At 38.1% G+C, this 14,063-nt stretch overlaps 1 protein-coding gene across 6 annotated transcripts in view; it reads right to left on the reverse strand.

Annotated features, from left to right (window-relative positions):
• Window positions 1-14,063, reverse strand: part of gria1a (glutamate receptor, ionotropic, AMPA 1a) — an 81,164-nt gene that overhangs the window by 13,687 nt on the left and 53,414 nt on the right. For all 6 annotated transcript variants that reach the window (XR_008964110.1, XM_057348812.1, XM_057348811.1 and 3 more), the window contains exons 12-13: window positions 1,838-2,036; window positions 1,125-1,372 (exon numbers count right to left, since the gene is read on the reverse strand). Coding sequence is in view for 5 of the 6 variants with exons in the window: in XM_057348812.1 (XP_057204795.1) it covers window positions 1,125-1,372; window positions 1,838-2,036 (447 nt within the window). In the remaining variant the exon portion in view is untranslated. The remainder of the gene's footprint in view (window positions 1-1,124; window positions 1,373-1,837; window positions 2,037-14,063) is intronic.

Consider the following 14,063-nt stretch of genomic DNA (forward strand, 5'->3'; position numbering starts at 1 on the left):
CTTCTGGTGGAGTGTGCTGCAAACCCCTTCAAGCAACATGAGGTACACAGGATGTTAAGCAACTCCACACACACCACGTACACCCACACACCATCAGGTTCTGTTACAACAGAGGCTGCGCTTGATACACTACGTTTACCCTCGCCCTTTAAATTGAGACTCGCATAATATTAAAAAAAGTGTTTTTTCTTAATTTGCTAAAAATGTTTGCCATGGTTTACGTGCCCTCATTTTGTTGCAAACCCATATGACTCGCTTCCTTGTAGTAATTCATTTTTGGACTAGGGATGCCACAACGTACTGGTATTGGCAATATAAAAACCGTCAATATTGTGATAATTTACACATATCGTAATATCGTAAACTATTCAGCACCTAAGAGTGATCCACTGACCAAATAAAACACAAATTACAAAATGAAGGATAAATTTGACTGATAGAATAATTTTTTATAAAACAAAATAGGTATCATGATAACATCGTACCAAAATTGCATTTGCCCTTGATAACCGTATAGTGAAAATCTGATATTGTGACAGCCCTGGTTTGTAGTATACAAGCGCTGACAGAATAACCCCTTTAACTAACGCCTTTAACTAGTATTGTATAGACCGTTTCATCAGACGCACGCGCGCCTGACCCCCAGTTAACTTCCGGTTTGTGTTTGGTTAGTGTCTAATAATATTAAACTATTTTTATTCTATTTAATTTTTGTTCATATTAATTTGTATTATAATTTTACTGTCTAATACTGTGTATTAAATAAACAATTTGTTGAATTTTGTTGTATGTTCATTTTATTAAATAAAGAATTTGTTGAATGCGTCCTGTAGTTCGGTCGCATTTTAACAAACCGTATGGTACATTGACATCTAGAGGTTGAGCTTGGTATCGCAGTCTAAATCTTGGTTTCTTTTGATTGTTATCAGGAATAATCTACAGGCACTCTATTGTTTGTGAATGTGTAACGGAAGTTCAGTTGGGGTCACAAAAGTGCGCATGCGCAGTAATGTTATGTTATTAAGATGAAACCGTCTATTCAGCCTCTATCACAACTGAACCATCATCAGAACTAAGATGTGCTGGATTCATGCAGATAGCACACAATGGACAGCTGGCTTTACCTGAGCGGGGAACCTTTGGGAGTAGCGATGCCATAGCCCTTGGAGTCCAGGTTTCCTCCGACCTTCATAGTGTCGCAGGGTTTGCGCTGTTCGATGTATTCGTTCATGGTGGACTCTAGCAGGTAGGCATATTTGCCCTTGGACTTCCTCACTCGCATCACCCCCTCATCTGTGGTTTTCACAAACACTGAGGGGTCTGCTGACTTCATGTAGGACCACATCTTCTCAAACACGGCAATCTTTGACCTCTAAAAGGGAGAAGGTATTGAAGCATGTATTTATCATGCATTTAAATATTAACCATGCACTAAATAGATAACACACTAACATATTCTATACTTGAATAGATGATATATTTAAATTGACACCAAAAAAACTGAGACTGTTAGGGACAGTATGCACAATATGTCTTTGAATTCTACAAAATGTAAAAAATACATGTTTTCACAGATACTCAGTGAACATAAAACGGGTTGTGTAGATGAATAAGAACCCTGAAGAAAATATTTACCCAAAAATGCTCTCAAGGATGCAAAACTGAATCTATTGTATAAATTGTATGGACAACTTTTGTGATGCTTTTAAAAAGCCTGAAATTCTCCAGAACCATTCATTGTAAATCAATAGTAATTGTTGAATTGAAAAAAAGTCAATAAAAAGACACGAGTTTGGAAAAACAGCATTTTTAAACATAGATGTAGTTTGTCTCGTACCCTAAAGAACTCTTTGGTGGAACCGGCGTCTAGAGTTCCATAAGCAATCTCAGTCTGTTTGGCCAGATCCTCTGCACTCTCGATGGGTGAAACCATTCTTTCCACTGTCAGAAAAGCTGCTAGATTGGCTGTGTATGAGGAGATGATGATTAAAGTGAAGAACCACCACACACCACCCACAATACGACCCGAGAGAGACCTGTGGAACACATACAAGCAGGTGTAAATGCCCACACACATACTTCATGGCCGTTCTACTCATGTCATTCTAAACCTGTATGACTTTCTTTCGTCTGCAGAACCCAAAAGAGGATATTTTAAAGAATGTTGGTAACCAAACAACACTGGCCCCCACTGACTTCCATTGTACGGACACAAAACATTGATCAAAATATCTTCTTTTGTGTTCCACAGATGAAAGTGTCATAAACAGGTTTTAAACAACATGAGGATGAATACATGATGACAGAATTGTTATTTTTGGGTGATCTATTCTTTTACCTGGCCTACACAAAGCCCAGATCCGGAACACCATTGGGATGAATTAGTATGCCAACCGTGAGCCTGACCCCATCATTGCCTGACCTCACTGATGTTCCTGTGTCTAAATGGGAACAAATCCCTAAATACCCACAGCTATGTTCCAACATCTAGTGGAAAGCCTTCCCAGAAGACAGGAATTTGTAAGGGAAAGCCATTAATGGATTCTAATGGACTCCATTAATTGTATACTATGGATGTGCTTTTTGGTTCATACACACTGTACATTTAACCACGTTATGTTTAGATACACAAAAGAACACTATATACTCAGGATCTGAATGATTTGAATTTATGCTGCTATTCCAGAAAATCATAAAACCAAATGTTCAAATGGAGATCCATATCAATTTAACAAAACACTGTCAGTCTCAGGGCTGGACTGGGACGTTAAATTGGCCCTGGCATTTTTGACCAGCTTCGGCCCTCCACCATTTGTGTCGAGGGGGGGGGGAGGTGCGAGTGGTAGGTTGTGCTGCTGTCATTGCGTTTCCTGCATACATGTCAGATTAGCAATTGCATTCGCGTGCATATGTGCCCGATTCACATTTCTAATCCGTCCATCTCTCCGGCCCATGCATCCGATTTGGCCCAAAAAGTACATCGGCCCACCGGGAAAATGCCCGGTATGCCCGATTACGAATCCAGCCCTGGTCAGTCTCCTTCAGGAGATCACTGAACATTTTCTACATCCAACCACATTATAAATGCTGGACCGCGTTTAGTTTTTCCATGCGCACATTGATGCTCACAGTGGTCTGGTGTGTTTCCATCTCACCCCTAAAACTCCTACAAATGTGGGGAGACAAGATAAGAGCCGTCACAATGTAACTCACCGGTAGTGCATTCATCTCGCTTTTAGAAAGTTGCCAGTATACTTAATGAACATATGCATATGAACTGCAGGGATTAATGGTGATGAGTGCACTCAGCTGCCATTGTAATTGCACTTAAAAAAGGTTCAAAATTTGCCTAAATCCCACAAGGATGCGCAAACCTCAGCAGCCCACAATCCGAAACGATGTTTGCGAAAGGTTCAAGAGATAGTAGCTGTTCAATATGTGTGCTGGAACAGGCAGAGCGCCTCTGATAAAACACATGAATAAAAACAAACGTTAATCGCTTAAGCTGAGAGGGAGTGATGAAAGTACGGCGAGGCGGCAACCAACAGAAGTAAAAAAGGTATGAACTTGCGAAGCCTTTGAATGCGTTAAGATTGTCAAATGGCGAAAATGTATATTTGAGAGAGAGAAAGCATAACAAAGATTGGATTTTATTCCTCAAGGCTTGTAGTGAGATATCTCTGGTCACAAATTCCAATTTCACAAGGTTGAAAAAAGGAAAAACAATTTCACCCCTGGCCAAATCCTGGCATGAAGACACATTTTTTAAACGTCTTTTTCTGCCAGACCTTCTGGGACGGTCTCTAATCCTGTGGCCTAAATGCAGCTCAGACAAGCATATGAGATGAGTTTAAGACCTCGCAGGGGGTCTTACACAGGGTCTACCTGCAGGACTACAAGCATAAACAAAACCAAGGCCGCTCTCCCCTGAGTTCCTGGCAGCCGGGCTGTTTAATCTTCTCTGTCTCACTCTGCTGGTTTAAGGGCCGGGGTTAATTACTGTATGTATCCAACAGGTCTATTCAGATTTAAATGTAAAAATATTTAAACACCTGTTGATAAATAAAAAACAACGCTTTTTTATATAATCTATATTCCATTTTCATTGGGTGAAATGTGTTTCCTGCTAGCCAATGAGCGGTGGATTTATCATGTCTGGTCAAGTGTATGCCCGCTAGCTGTGTGTACAAATCTCTGTGAAAGCTACGTAAGCACCTAATGAAGGATGGGAAACTTATTTGCCGAATGGTTTAATGCACAACGCTATTATAATCTAATGATCCTGGTAAATCAATATCCAGTGTGACCATTGCTACACCATAAAAATGATTCACAATGGGACTTAGAGCTGGGTGTTGAGTTGATGCTAAACTCCTGTTATTAAGATGCTGAAAATGTGTTGTGTCTGCCATTACAGTGCATCATAACAGAGAAGATAATTTCCCTTAAAATACACAACATACACACATATTCAGCCATAAATATGTGCTTATGTGCATCATTAGTCAGTGAAGCCTACTCTGAAATAGTGTGCAATGTTTGTTAAAGAAGGAAGACATATTGTCACGGTACTGCCTTCTTGGTTCTGTATTTCTAGTCGTGTGGCAGGATCGGGACGGAGCCCTTAGGTTTCATGTGAGAAAGCCATGAGTTGTTTACGTTTTGACATCTCATGTGCTTTCTCGTGTCTTGTCATTTGCCCCGCCCCTCTCGTTTCATGTATTGCTTCCCTGCCGTGTCTAATGTTTCTCACCTGCCCTGTGTCGTTATCCTACGTTTGTCTTCCCTATAAAATGCCCTCGTGTTTATTGTCTTGGGCTCGTGCATTGTATTTGATGTAGCACGTGTTTGCTGTGTTCCTTTGAAAACCCCCAGTCAAGTCGAGTTTAGAAAGTCTTTAGTTTAGCTTTTGTCTAGTGTTGTTTATTTTAGTCTAGTCTTAGTTAGTCTACATCCTGTCTGCTTCCTGTTATCTTGTTTTCTTGTTTATATCCCCATCGTGGGTGTTTTGTTTTGTACCTTTGTTTTCTTTGTCATTAAATATATATCTGTTAACCCCTGAACTGCTGCCTGCATTTGGGTTCTTCCCTCACACCCGTGATACATATTGCCATAACATTTTTTACACTTGTTTAGAGTCTGTATTTTCACATCTGTATACCCATAAAACAGGAATATTATTTTTTCTTAAGTCTCATCTGCATCAGAGATGTTTCAAACGAGATCTCACCATGTCACAAAATGAGCCAATAAATCAATATTATTGAAGAATTCAATATCAACTCCAAATCCATATTATTTTATCTATACAATCTATATCTATTTAAAAGCTCCATTCTCCTAATGCATTTGAATAATTATCTCGTTTGTTTCTTTTTTTTACTTCTCCACATCAATTCTAGGAGAAACGCCTATAAGGTGATACGTAAATGAAATATAACTGAGAATTCCATCACATCAACTACGAAAGAGCAACATTTGAGGAACAAAATTTTTCGTCTGGGTATAAAATTATGTCAATGAACAAATCCTTTTTAATAATATCTGTAATGTTTTATGTTAAAACAGCACAAAATAGCATAAAATAAGCATGCATAATATTATTCGTTATGCTTGTTAATAGAGATGCACTGATACTAAATTTCTCCACCGATACCGATAGCCCATTAGTCAGAGGGATATCAGCCGATGCCGATTCTGAAGATTAAATTAATATTTCTGAATATTATTAATTCAATAATGCCTTATAATACTTAACAACAAACTGGTGATGTTTCTTATCATTTTATATATACAGAGTACAAATTCATTGCATGTTCCTGTCTTCTTTTGATTGACAGGATGTATCGGCCCTGATCATCGACTGTTTTTAAACTATCAGCCGATAGTGTGAAAAATCGCTTTTATCGACCAATGCTGATTATTGGCTTATACAGTATATTGGTGCATCTCTAATCTACTTGTTAACATTCTAATTCTAATAGACATAAATGCCACCTCATATAGTGCAGCTTATTGAAGAAAGATATGCTTATATTTTCTTTTTTTAGATGTGCTTTAACACTGAAACATAGCAACACACTGACAAACTACATTGTAGAACATCCAAACAATTGCTCACCAATGCTTCAGTAGCAACCATAAATATAATGGCAAGTTTTACACAGACAAGCTTTTCCCCCAACCTGAAATAAACAAATTTATATAAAGTACCAAAACTGGAAATGAATCTACATAAATTAAACATCAATGAACTTCTGGTTAGTAGCTTGCAGTGTAGTTAAGTTTTACTAAATACTATAGTAACCTGCCTGCCTGAGACCAAAACTGTCACATACCGGTTTACCCGAATAATGAAATCCCTGGCTCTCATACACAGTGAATCAGCCATTACTATAGTACAGTAATAACATCAAGTCAAAATTCAGAAAACTTCATACCATGGGCAAAATGTGTGCAATAAGTGGCTCGGGCGGCAGACAATTTGAAGCTGGCGGAGGAGATTGCCGTTCAGCTCCTCTGATATTGTTTGACAGCTTTTGCTAGGCACCGTTTGAGCAGTGTGAATCTGACACACTGATCCCATTTCTATGGTCACATGTCTGAATCTATCCCTGTATAAATCTGTGCTGCTGTTCTCACTTTCTCAAAAGTCAGTGTTTTTTGCATGTATGGAATAAGACCCTTATGCAGATGCTGTTTACAAACAAGTGCAAATAATGACAGAAATACACTGACAAATGTCACTAATGTCTCTATAATATGTTAATTTCTCAAGCACGGCACTCATATGCAACTGAATGTGTGATGTGTTTAGGGGAAATGGCTGAGATTTATTTGTACCCCTTAAATTTCATAAATCACTCACTTGCACGCACAGTTTCTTATTAAGACTAATGTGTAAGTGTCTCATGAAATCCATTGCTGAAATAGAACCACCATCTTGCGTTATATAAATTATGGGAATAATCTTCTCCACTGCCCTGTTGAAGATACAGTAACTTGCTACTGAAGGTGGCCCAGATATCTGTGGAAACTGGTCTTTACTACACACACACACAGTAAAATATCTAGTGTCTAAAAAACCCGCCTCGATAAATCTTGACAACCAATCACAGTAATTAAATCCATGCATCAATTTGTTTGTTACATAAATTATGAGTTTACAGAGAGCTAGTAAGACACTGGAAACACTATTAAGAGAAATACAGTAAAGAGTGGACACACTCTTTACTGTATGCAAACGCACATACATACACGCGCGGTACTCAGCGGCAGTGCTCTCACACTGTGCGCTGTGCCACTCTAGAGGAAACACCCATGTCTTTCAGCGTTGCCATGGCAGCACATTCTGCTCTCCAAACAGGCGACAGAGATGGGTTTTGTCACCATCAGTTCTCTGTCGACTCTGAACTGACTGAACCCACTCCATGACTGGTATGTTTCTGTTCAGCATTCGTCCACAGTTTTTTCTCTTTTCAGCTGTCTGTCTGATTCGCCCTCTAAACTTCTCCTGAACTGCCTTTACCCATCACTGTCACTCTCATACAGACTTCATTTCCCACATTTCTGGCACAGTCTTTTAACATCACACTACAGATCGATTCTGATCGGATGCATACTTTACTGATGCTGCACAGCATTACTGTACCACTGATGCACATGCCAACTGTTTAAAATGCCAAAGAGCAGCCGACTACAACATGCATCTGGATATTTGCCCTGTTATAACACCCTTCTCCATCATTGGATGAACGGCTGCCGTGTTCCACGATCCTGTCATGATTATGTCACTGCTCCAGGTCTACATCCCCTACCGTCATCTTCGGTCTGAAAATGAGCGACGCCTGGTTGTTTCTTCATAGCGAGGCACCAAATCGCTTGCAAAAACCTTTACTCATTCAGTTCCCCTGTGGTGGAATTAACTGCCAGCCTCCACCCTAACTGCAGCATCCTTCACAACTTTCAAAAAACAGCTCAAAACATACCTGGTCCGCATTTATTTGATTAACCAATAACTGCCTGTCTTGTGTCTAGAAAAAAATAAAATGTCTTGTTCATTCTCTCCTTTGCTTACTCCAGCTTTAATCCTCCTAGTAGCATGGCCTTGTAAACTAACGGTATTGTTTAGCGTGCTGACAAAATGTTTATATGCTCTCCTACTTGTAAGTCGCTTTGGATAAAAGCGTCTGCCAAATGAATAAATGTAAATGTAATATACTGCCTGGGTTCCACATTATAAACATGGCACATTGTTTTCTGTTCAAAGATGTACCATTATTATGTCAATAGGGCTGTACCCTTTAAACTGGCTTGCTCCTAAAGCATATTAGTACACCTTGTTTGTGTTAAAGAGTAGCCTATACGGTGAAGGTTCTCTTTTTATTGACACACTTAAGATACAGATTTTTTGAGATGAAACTCCAAAAAACAATGGTAGTCTATCTGTAAACAGAGTATTGACGATTAGCATTTGAATATCTGGAACAAACAAACAAACAAAGAAAAAGGGACTGTAATGTCTTGTAAAGTGTTTGTTCAGCACACAGAAATGAGCTGATGTGTGCAAGATCCCTAAATATCCAGACACTGGTCATTGACTAAAACAGTTTCTCCAAAAGCGTCAGTGCAGAACTCCTCGGAGAAAACACAGAGAGGATTGCAAAACAAGTGTAAGTGTAAGTCCTCGAGAGACCATTTCACTCAAGATCATTAAAAAGAAAACTGTTGCTGTACACAGTGTTTTTATGCTCATTTTCTCGCTTTAAAGGGCCTGCTGCACAACAAAAAAAGATAAAACAAAAGTAATATTCTATCTTAAAGTATATTTGATAGTGTCCTTTTGTTTATTTCTTTTCATCTGTCTTTGAGGGAGCTGTGCTTTTGTTCAAGGAGACAATGGAATTAAGAAAAAGAGCCGAATGGAATTCGAAAAAAGTATGAATGAACTGAATAGATTTATAGAGAGAAAAAGAATCATGTGATCTGAATGGAAATTATTTAGATTTGAAAGAAACATCAAGAAAACAAAGCAAGTGCCACAGCCTGAACATTACAACTAAAAGTTTGACATGTCAACCCAAATTTGCCAAACATACTGTAATTGTTGGCAAGACAGGTATAATGTAGGAAATATCTGCATTACTAATATAAAAATATAATATAATAATATGTAATATAATACTGCATTTTGATTGTTGATAGTAAATTTTCAAACATAAAATGTTCACATATACTTTGGCTAATAGTGTTTTGTACTGTAGCATGTTGAAGTTTGGTAGAAAACACACAAAACCATCTGAACCTGACAGGTAGAGCAACTTTTATCCTCTATAAAGTTAATCAGTGATGTAGGTGTGCGGTGGGCTGTCAAAGTGTTCGTGTGTGAGTTGAGGTAATGATAGGGGATGACTTCTGATGTGCCATTGTGGGCAGGGCACTGGGAGAAATGGATAAGATTTTTTCCCTGTGAGAGCCATTATCAGTGTAACAGGCATGAGATGAAGAACAGGCACATGTTCCATCAACCACTCAACAACTAGACGGGTTCTGCTTTTATCAAAGATCACCTTAACCCACTCGCTGTGTGACTCAGGCATTTAATGCAGCCTGGGTAGAACTGTCTTTTGCCTATAATGTGGTTTTCAGGGCATGTCAGGCAAGTAATGTCTGAAGGCCTGTTTATACCCGAAATGATATCTATAACTTCTAAGTTTGTTTTAAAAATTCCTCCAAATTTAAAGCAACAACGAGCCGTTTTTCGACCTTAAAATAATCTCTCTAAAATTATTTTAGTGGTGGGACAACTTTTAACTGGACGAATTTTACTGCCGCTGCTATCTAAGCAGCCCTCTATCGGCTGAAATCACACTTGTAACGTTGGTACGTGGGTAGGTTCACAAGCCCCGCCCATCACCTGCTTTACGGCATACGTCACATTTTACTCATAGTCTGGGTGAACTTAGCCAACATCTAACAATAAGACGAGACCATCTAGTTCAACTCAAGTCTCCAAACCATCACCATGGCAGAGCCTGCAAAAAAATCAGGGTTTTGTTGGAGGAAGCGAAGAAAAGAAAGAGAGAGAGTGATCGGACACTAGCCCGATCACGAATCAATATCGGACAGGCTTACACTCGGTGGTGCGAGCTGAAAGAGGCAACTGGTTGCAAAACTGATGGAGACCTAGCGGTCCTGCTACTGGATTTGTAAGTGATATATGTACATTTTTCTTACACTCCTGTACTTTTGAGCTTATTTGTTATTAGGATGTGTTCAGGTTGTTCATTGGTGCACCACCGGTTCACAATTTATAACTGTAAGGTAGTTGAGAGATAATATTTTTTTGCCCCAGTGTCGATAGCTAGCATGTTCTTTCTTGTCACGAATTTGTGTAATGCATGTAAACGAAGACTACCAAACCACAATAAACGTTTTGTGGTAGAAAGGTGCAGATTCCATAGTTCAGACCAGTTATGCATGTAATTGTTGAACAGTTCAGTCGTTGAGTTGGCTAATGTTATCGTTATGTATAATTATATGCTATGCGCTGTTTTCATAGCGAGTTGAGTGTAGTATTACACAAAACACAACGCCTGGTCGCGAGTGTGTTTAGTGACCTCCGAAAAAATAACAACAGAAAATGACTAAAGGTTAATAAACACATTCACGTCCATGCGTTGTGTTTTGTGTAATCACTCAACTTGCTATGAAAACAGCGTGCATAAACGAGAACACGCAAAAAACTGGTCTACTGTTCTTTGTTGTCATTATAGTAGTAAATTATGGAGTAACAATACATAAAACTTTGTAATGATATCTGAAGAACACATGGTAACACGGGCTACTTTACCTGATCAGTAGGGATGTAACGATTCACTCAGCTCACGATGCGAGTCACGATTCTGATCTCACGATGCGATTTATTCACGATTTACTCACGATTTATTTTTACAAAATGAGTTGAAACAAATTAGAAATGAACAACTTCCCTTGCATTATTTCTTAAATGCTTCACGTTTCTTTGTATAATAAAATAATGTTTTATTTCAAATAACAAAACTAAACTGCAATTTTATAACAAATTAATAATAGAAAAAGTCTCTTTAATATAAACAAACTAATACTGTCTGGGCTTTTCTTGGATTTTTTTGCATTTAAGAAATATCAGCATGTCCACGTTTAGATTTGCAGTGAAAATAGCGGCCCCTGCTGTTCAAAAAATGTATTGCGATTCAGTTCAAGACTCAACCGATTTGAATCGTCACTCATTATAACCGATTTTCAACCGGCTCACGGTGAATCGTTACATCCCTACTGATCAGTGGACATAGTTTCAAAACGACGTATCTGGGTACATCAGCTTTGTAAACAAATTCATGTGTATTGAGCTGACAACGGGGAAACTTTGCGACAGTATTAACGACACACATTTCAGACAATTGCGCTTATCAACCACATGGGGTAACCATACACCAAAATGGCTCGTTGTTGCTTTAAGAGAAGAGGGCATCCACAACTATAACAATGAAGATACAGAGGCACAATATCATTGTGATCTCTACAGACAAATATTTTCAGCAAATTAACATTAAAACATTGACACCAGGGCTGGGCGATAGAACTAAAATTTGATATATTATCTCTCCAAATTTTGATGATATCTCTTAGAGGTGTGTGGACATTGCAGACGGAATCACAGAATCCAGGCATAAAAACACATTTCTGACCTATCGTCAAACACACAATAAAATTTAAAGGTGTTTGCAACAACCCGCCAAAATAAAAGTCTGTTTATCTTGAACAAATTATGACAGCCACATTGAAAAAAGTGCAGTTTACTGTATTATTTGCTTTGGTAAACTGTAGTAGCCAAACAAGCTGAAATTGTTAGTACTACGGTGCAATCTATAGTTATTTATACACTTTACAACATTTTTACTAAATTTAATATTTTGATTATTTTATTTGAGAATTATTTTAATAATTGCAGAGCAGAACATTTTATTTTTATATACTTTATTTTTATTAAAACCAAGCAGGCATTTTATTTAAAATTGTGTTCAAAAATGTAAACTGTTGATGTCTACACATCACAAGACAAGCAATTTTATGTTTTGCATCTCTTCTTTCCTCTAACTGTACTGAGATTGAACTGAATCGTTACTTAAAAACCATAAATGTTGTGTCCTGTTACACCCATAATATCTCAATATTTTTGCTCTATAATATTTTTTGCTGTACAATAATTAAAAAAGGTGATTTGAGCATACTGTAGAACATTCAAAATGTTCAAATTATATAATGTATAATAATGTACAAAACACAGTAACACAGCACTAATATTTAATAAATTAACACATGTAAAGGCTGCTTAAGAAAAAAAAATTTGTGCGACCACCCTCATGACAGCAAACGTATCCGTCCTTTTAAAACTCGATAGGCCTATTCATTACATAAAGGATAATTTAAACAAATACCATTTGCGAGACAAAGCAGGATTGGAAGAGTAGATAGTGTATGAGAATTACTGGGCCCACCTGTGTGAGAAGATATACATAATCTTGAGTGACTTGCATAAATTAGGCCTGATGGGAAGGTTTGAGTGACAGCTCTGACATTTGAGCAGGGTTTTTTCCAAAGCACAAACAGCACAAACCACAGTCAGACTATTACCATAGAGCCGAATACCACTCACAATTTAGCCTATTAGTGATCATTGGATATACGTAGGGGCCAAGTGTGTAAATTCATGTTCATAGATGGACGGGAACTACAAATGATTAAAGAATGAGAAAAGTCATTATTACAGCTCTCTATTTCTGAAACTTCTGAACATTTATTGAATTCCACACAGGCAGAATTCTGAACATCCAGTTTGTGATCCATTCAATATAGAAACACGTTTGGTCATACAGCAGTGCGTTTAAGGTGACATGTTCTACACAGCCAAACATGTTCACCCGCAATGCGGACACCCCATCAGCAACCCGGCCTCAATTGTTTATAAAACTTCAGTGACACAAGGAGAAAAGGTGTAATCACTACAAGATTGTCGATTCCGCTCTGCAGAGTCCGAGTCACGGCGAGACATGACAGAGAGAAATGACACAGTCTAATTAAGATACTCTGAAGCCTCTCCACGCCCCATCACAGGAAACCAGTGTGCCGCTCTGCTTCGCACCACTGACATTTCAGCTACCGCTGATGAGACACAACACTCATTGCTAGGGATGCACGATAAATTATCGGCCAATACCGATAATATTAAAAATGACCATTTATCGGCCGATAATTTATCGATAATAAAATTTATGCCGATATATTAAAGCCGATAAATCTTAAATCATTTCCTCTGGTTAAACTACTTCATCTGCACGCTGCTCACAGTTAAAATACATTACAGTACTGTCTTTCTGTCGTGATCATTCACTTACTGCTATTAGCAAAAATATGTAAATTATAGGAACAAAAGCATATTGTTTGACTCAGACTGCTGTCTGAATGCTTTCTGTCTTGAGACCTGTTACACATGTGGCTATTGAAAACATTTTTCTGGAAGAACATCTGTAATTTGTTTATTAAATATACCAGAAAAGTTTGAAGGTTAAAGAATCGTTAACTAGTGTAAAGTAGGCTTTGTACATGATTTTCAGGGGAAAAAAGAGAACTAACGGTTACCTTGTTTTCCGCGGTGAATGTTTTCAAATAAAAGCAGTTGTCCACTTTTTGCCTTTTGTTTCAGTCTTAGGGAATTTTATATTAATATTTAGATACTGTATATTGGCCAATATATCGGTGATCGGCTTCCAATGTTAAAGAACTATCGGTTATCGGTCAAAATGTACATATCGGTGCATCCCTACTCATTTCATATGGGAAAGACACATATACTGCTTGCATTTTCTAATAAACTGGACTACACCTAGAAAATCCTAAAATAAAAGGTGTGAGCGACATGAAACCGAACTTGTGATTTCAAATTCCTAATGACTCCCTGCCAACATGCTCATTTGTAATTACGCTTGTTGTAATTGTGCATTCCAAAAACAGAAAGGGTGCAA

This window comes from Triplophysa rosa, linkage group LG13 (genome assembly GCF_024868665.1).
Source record: "Triplophysa rosa linkage group LG13, Trosa_1v2, whole genome shotgun sequence".
In the NCBI taxonomy this organism is placed as follows: Eukaryota; Metazoa; Chordata; class Actinopteri; order Cypriniformes; family Nemacheilidae; genus Triplophysa; species Triplophysa rosa.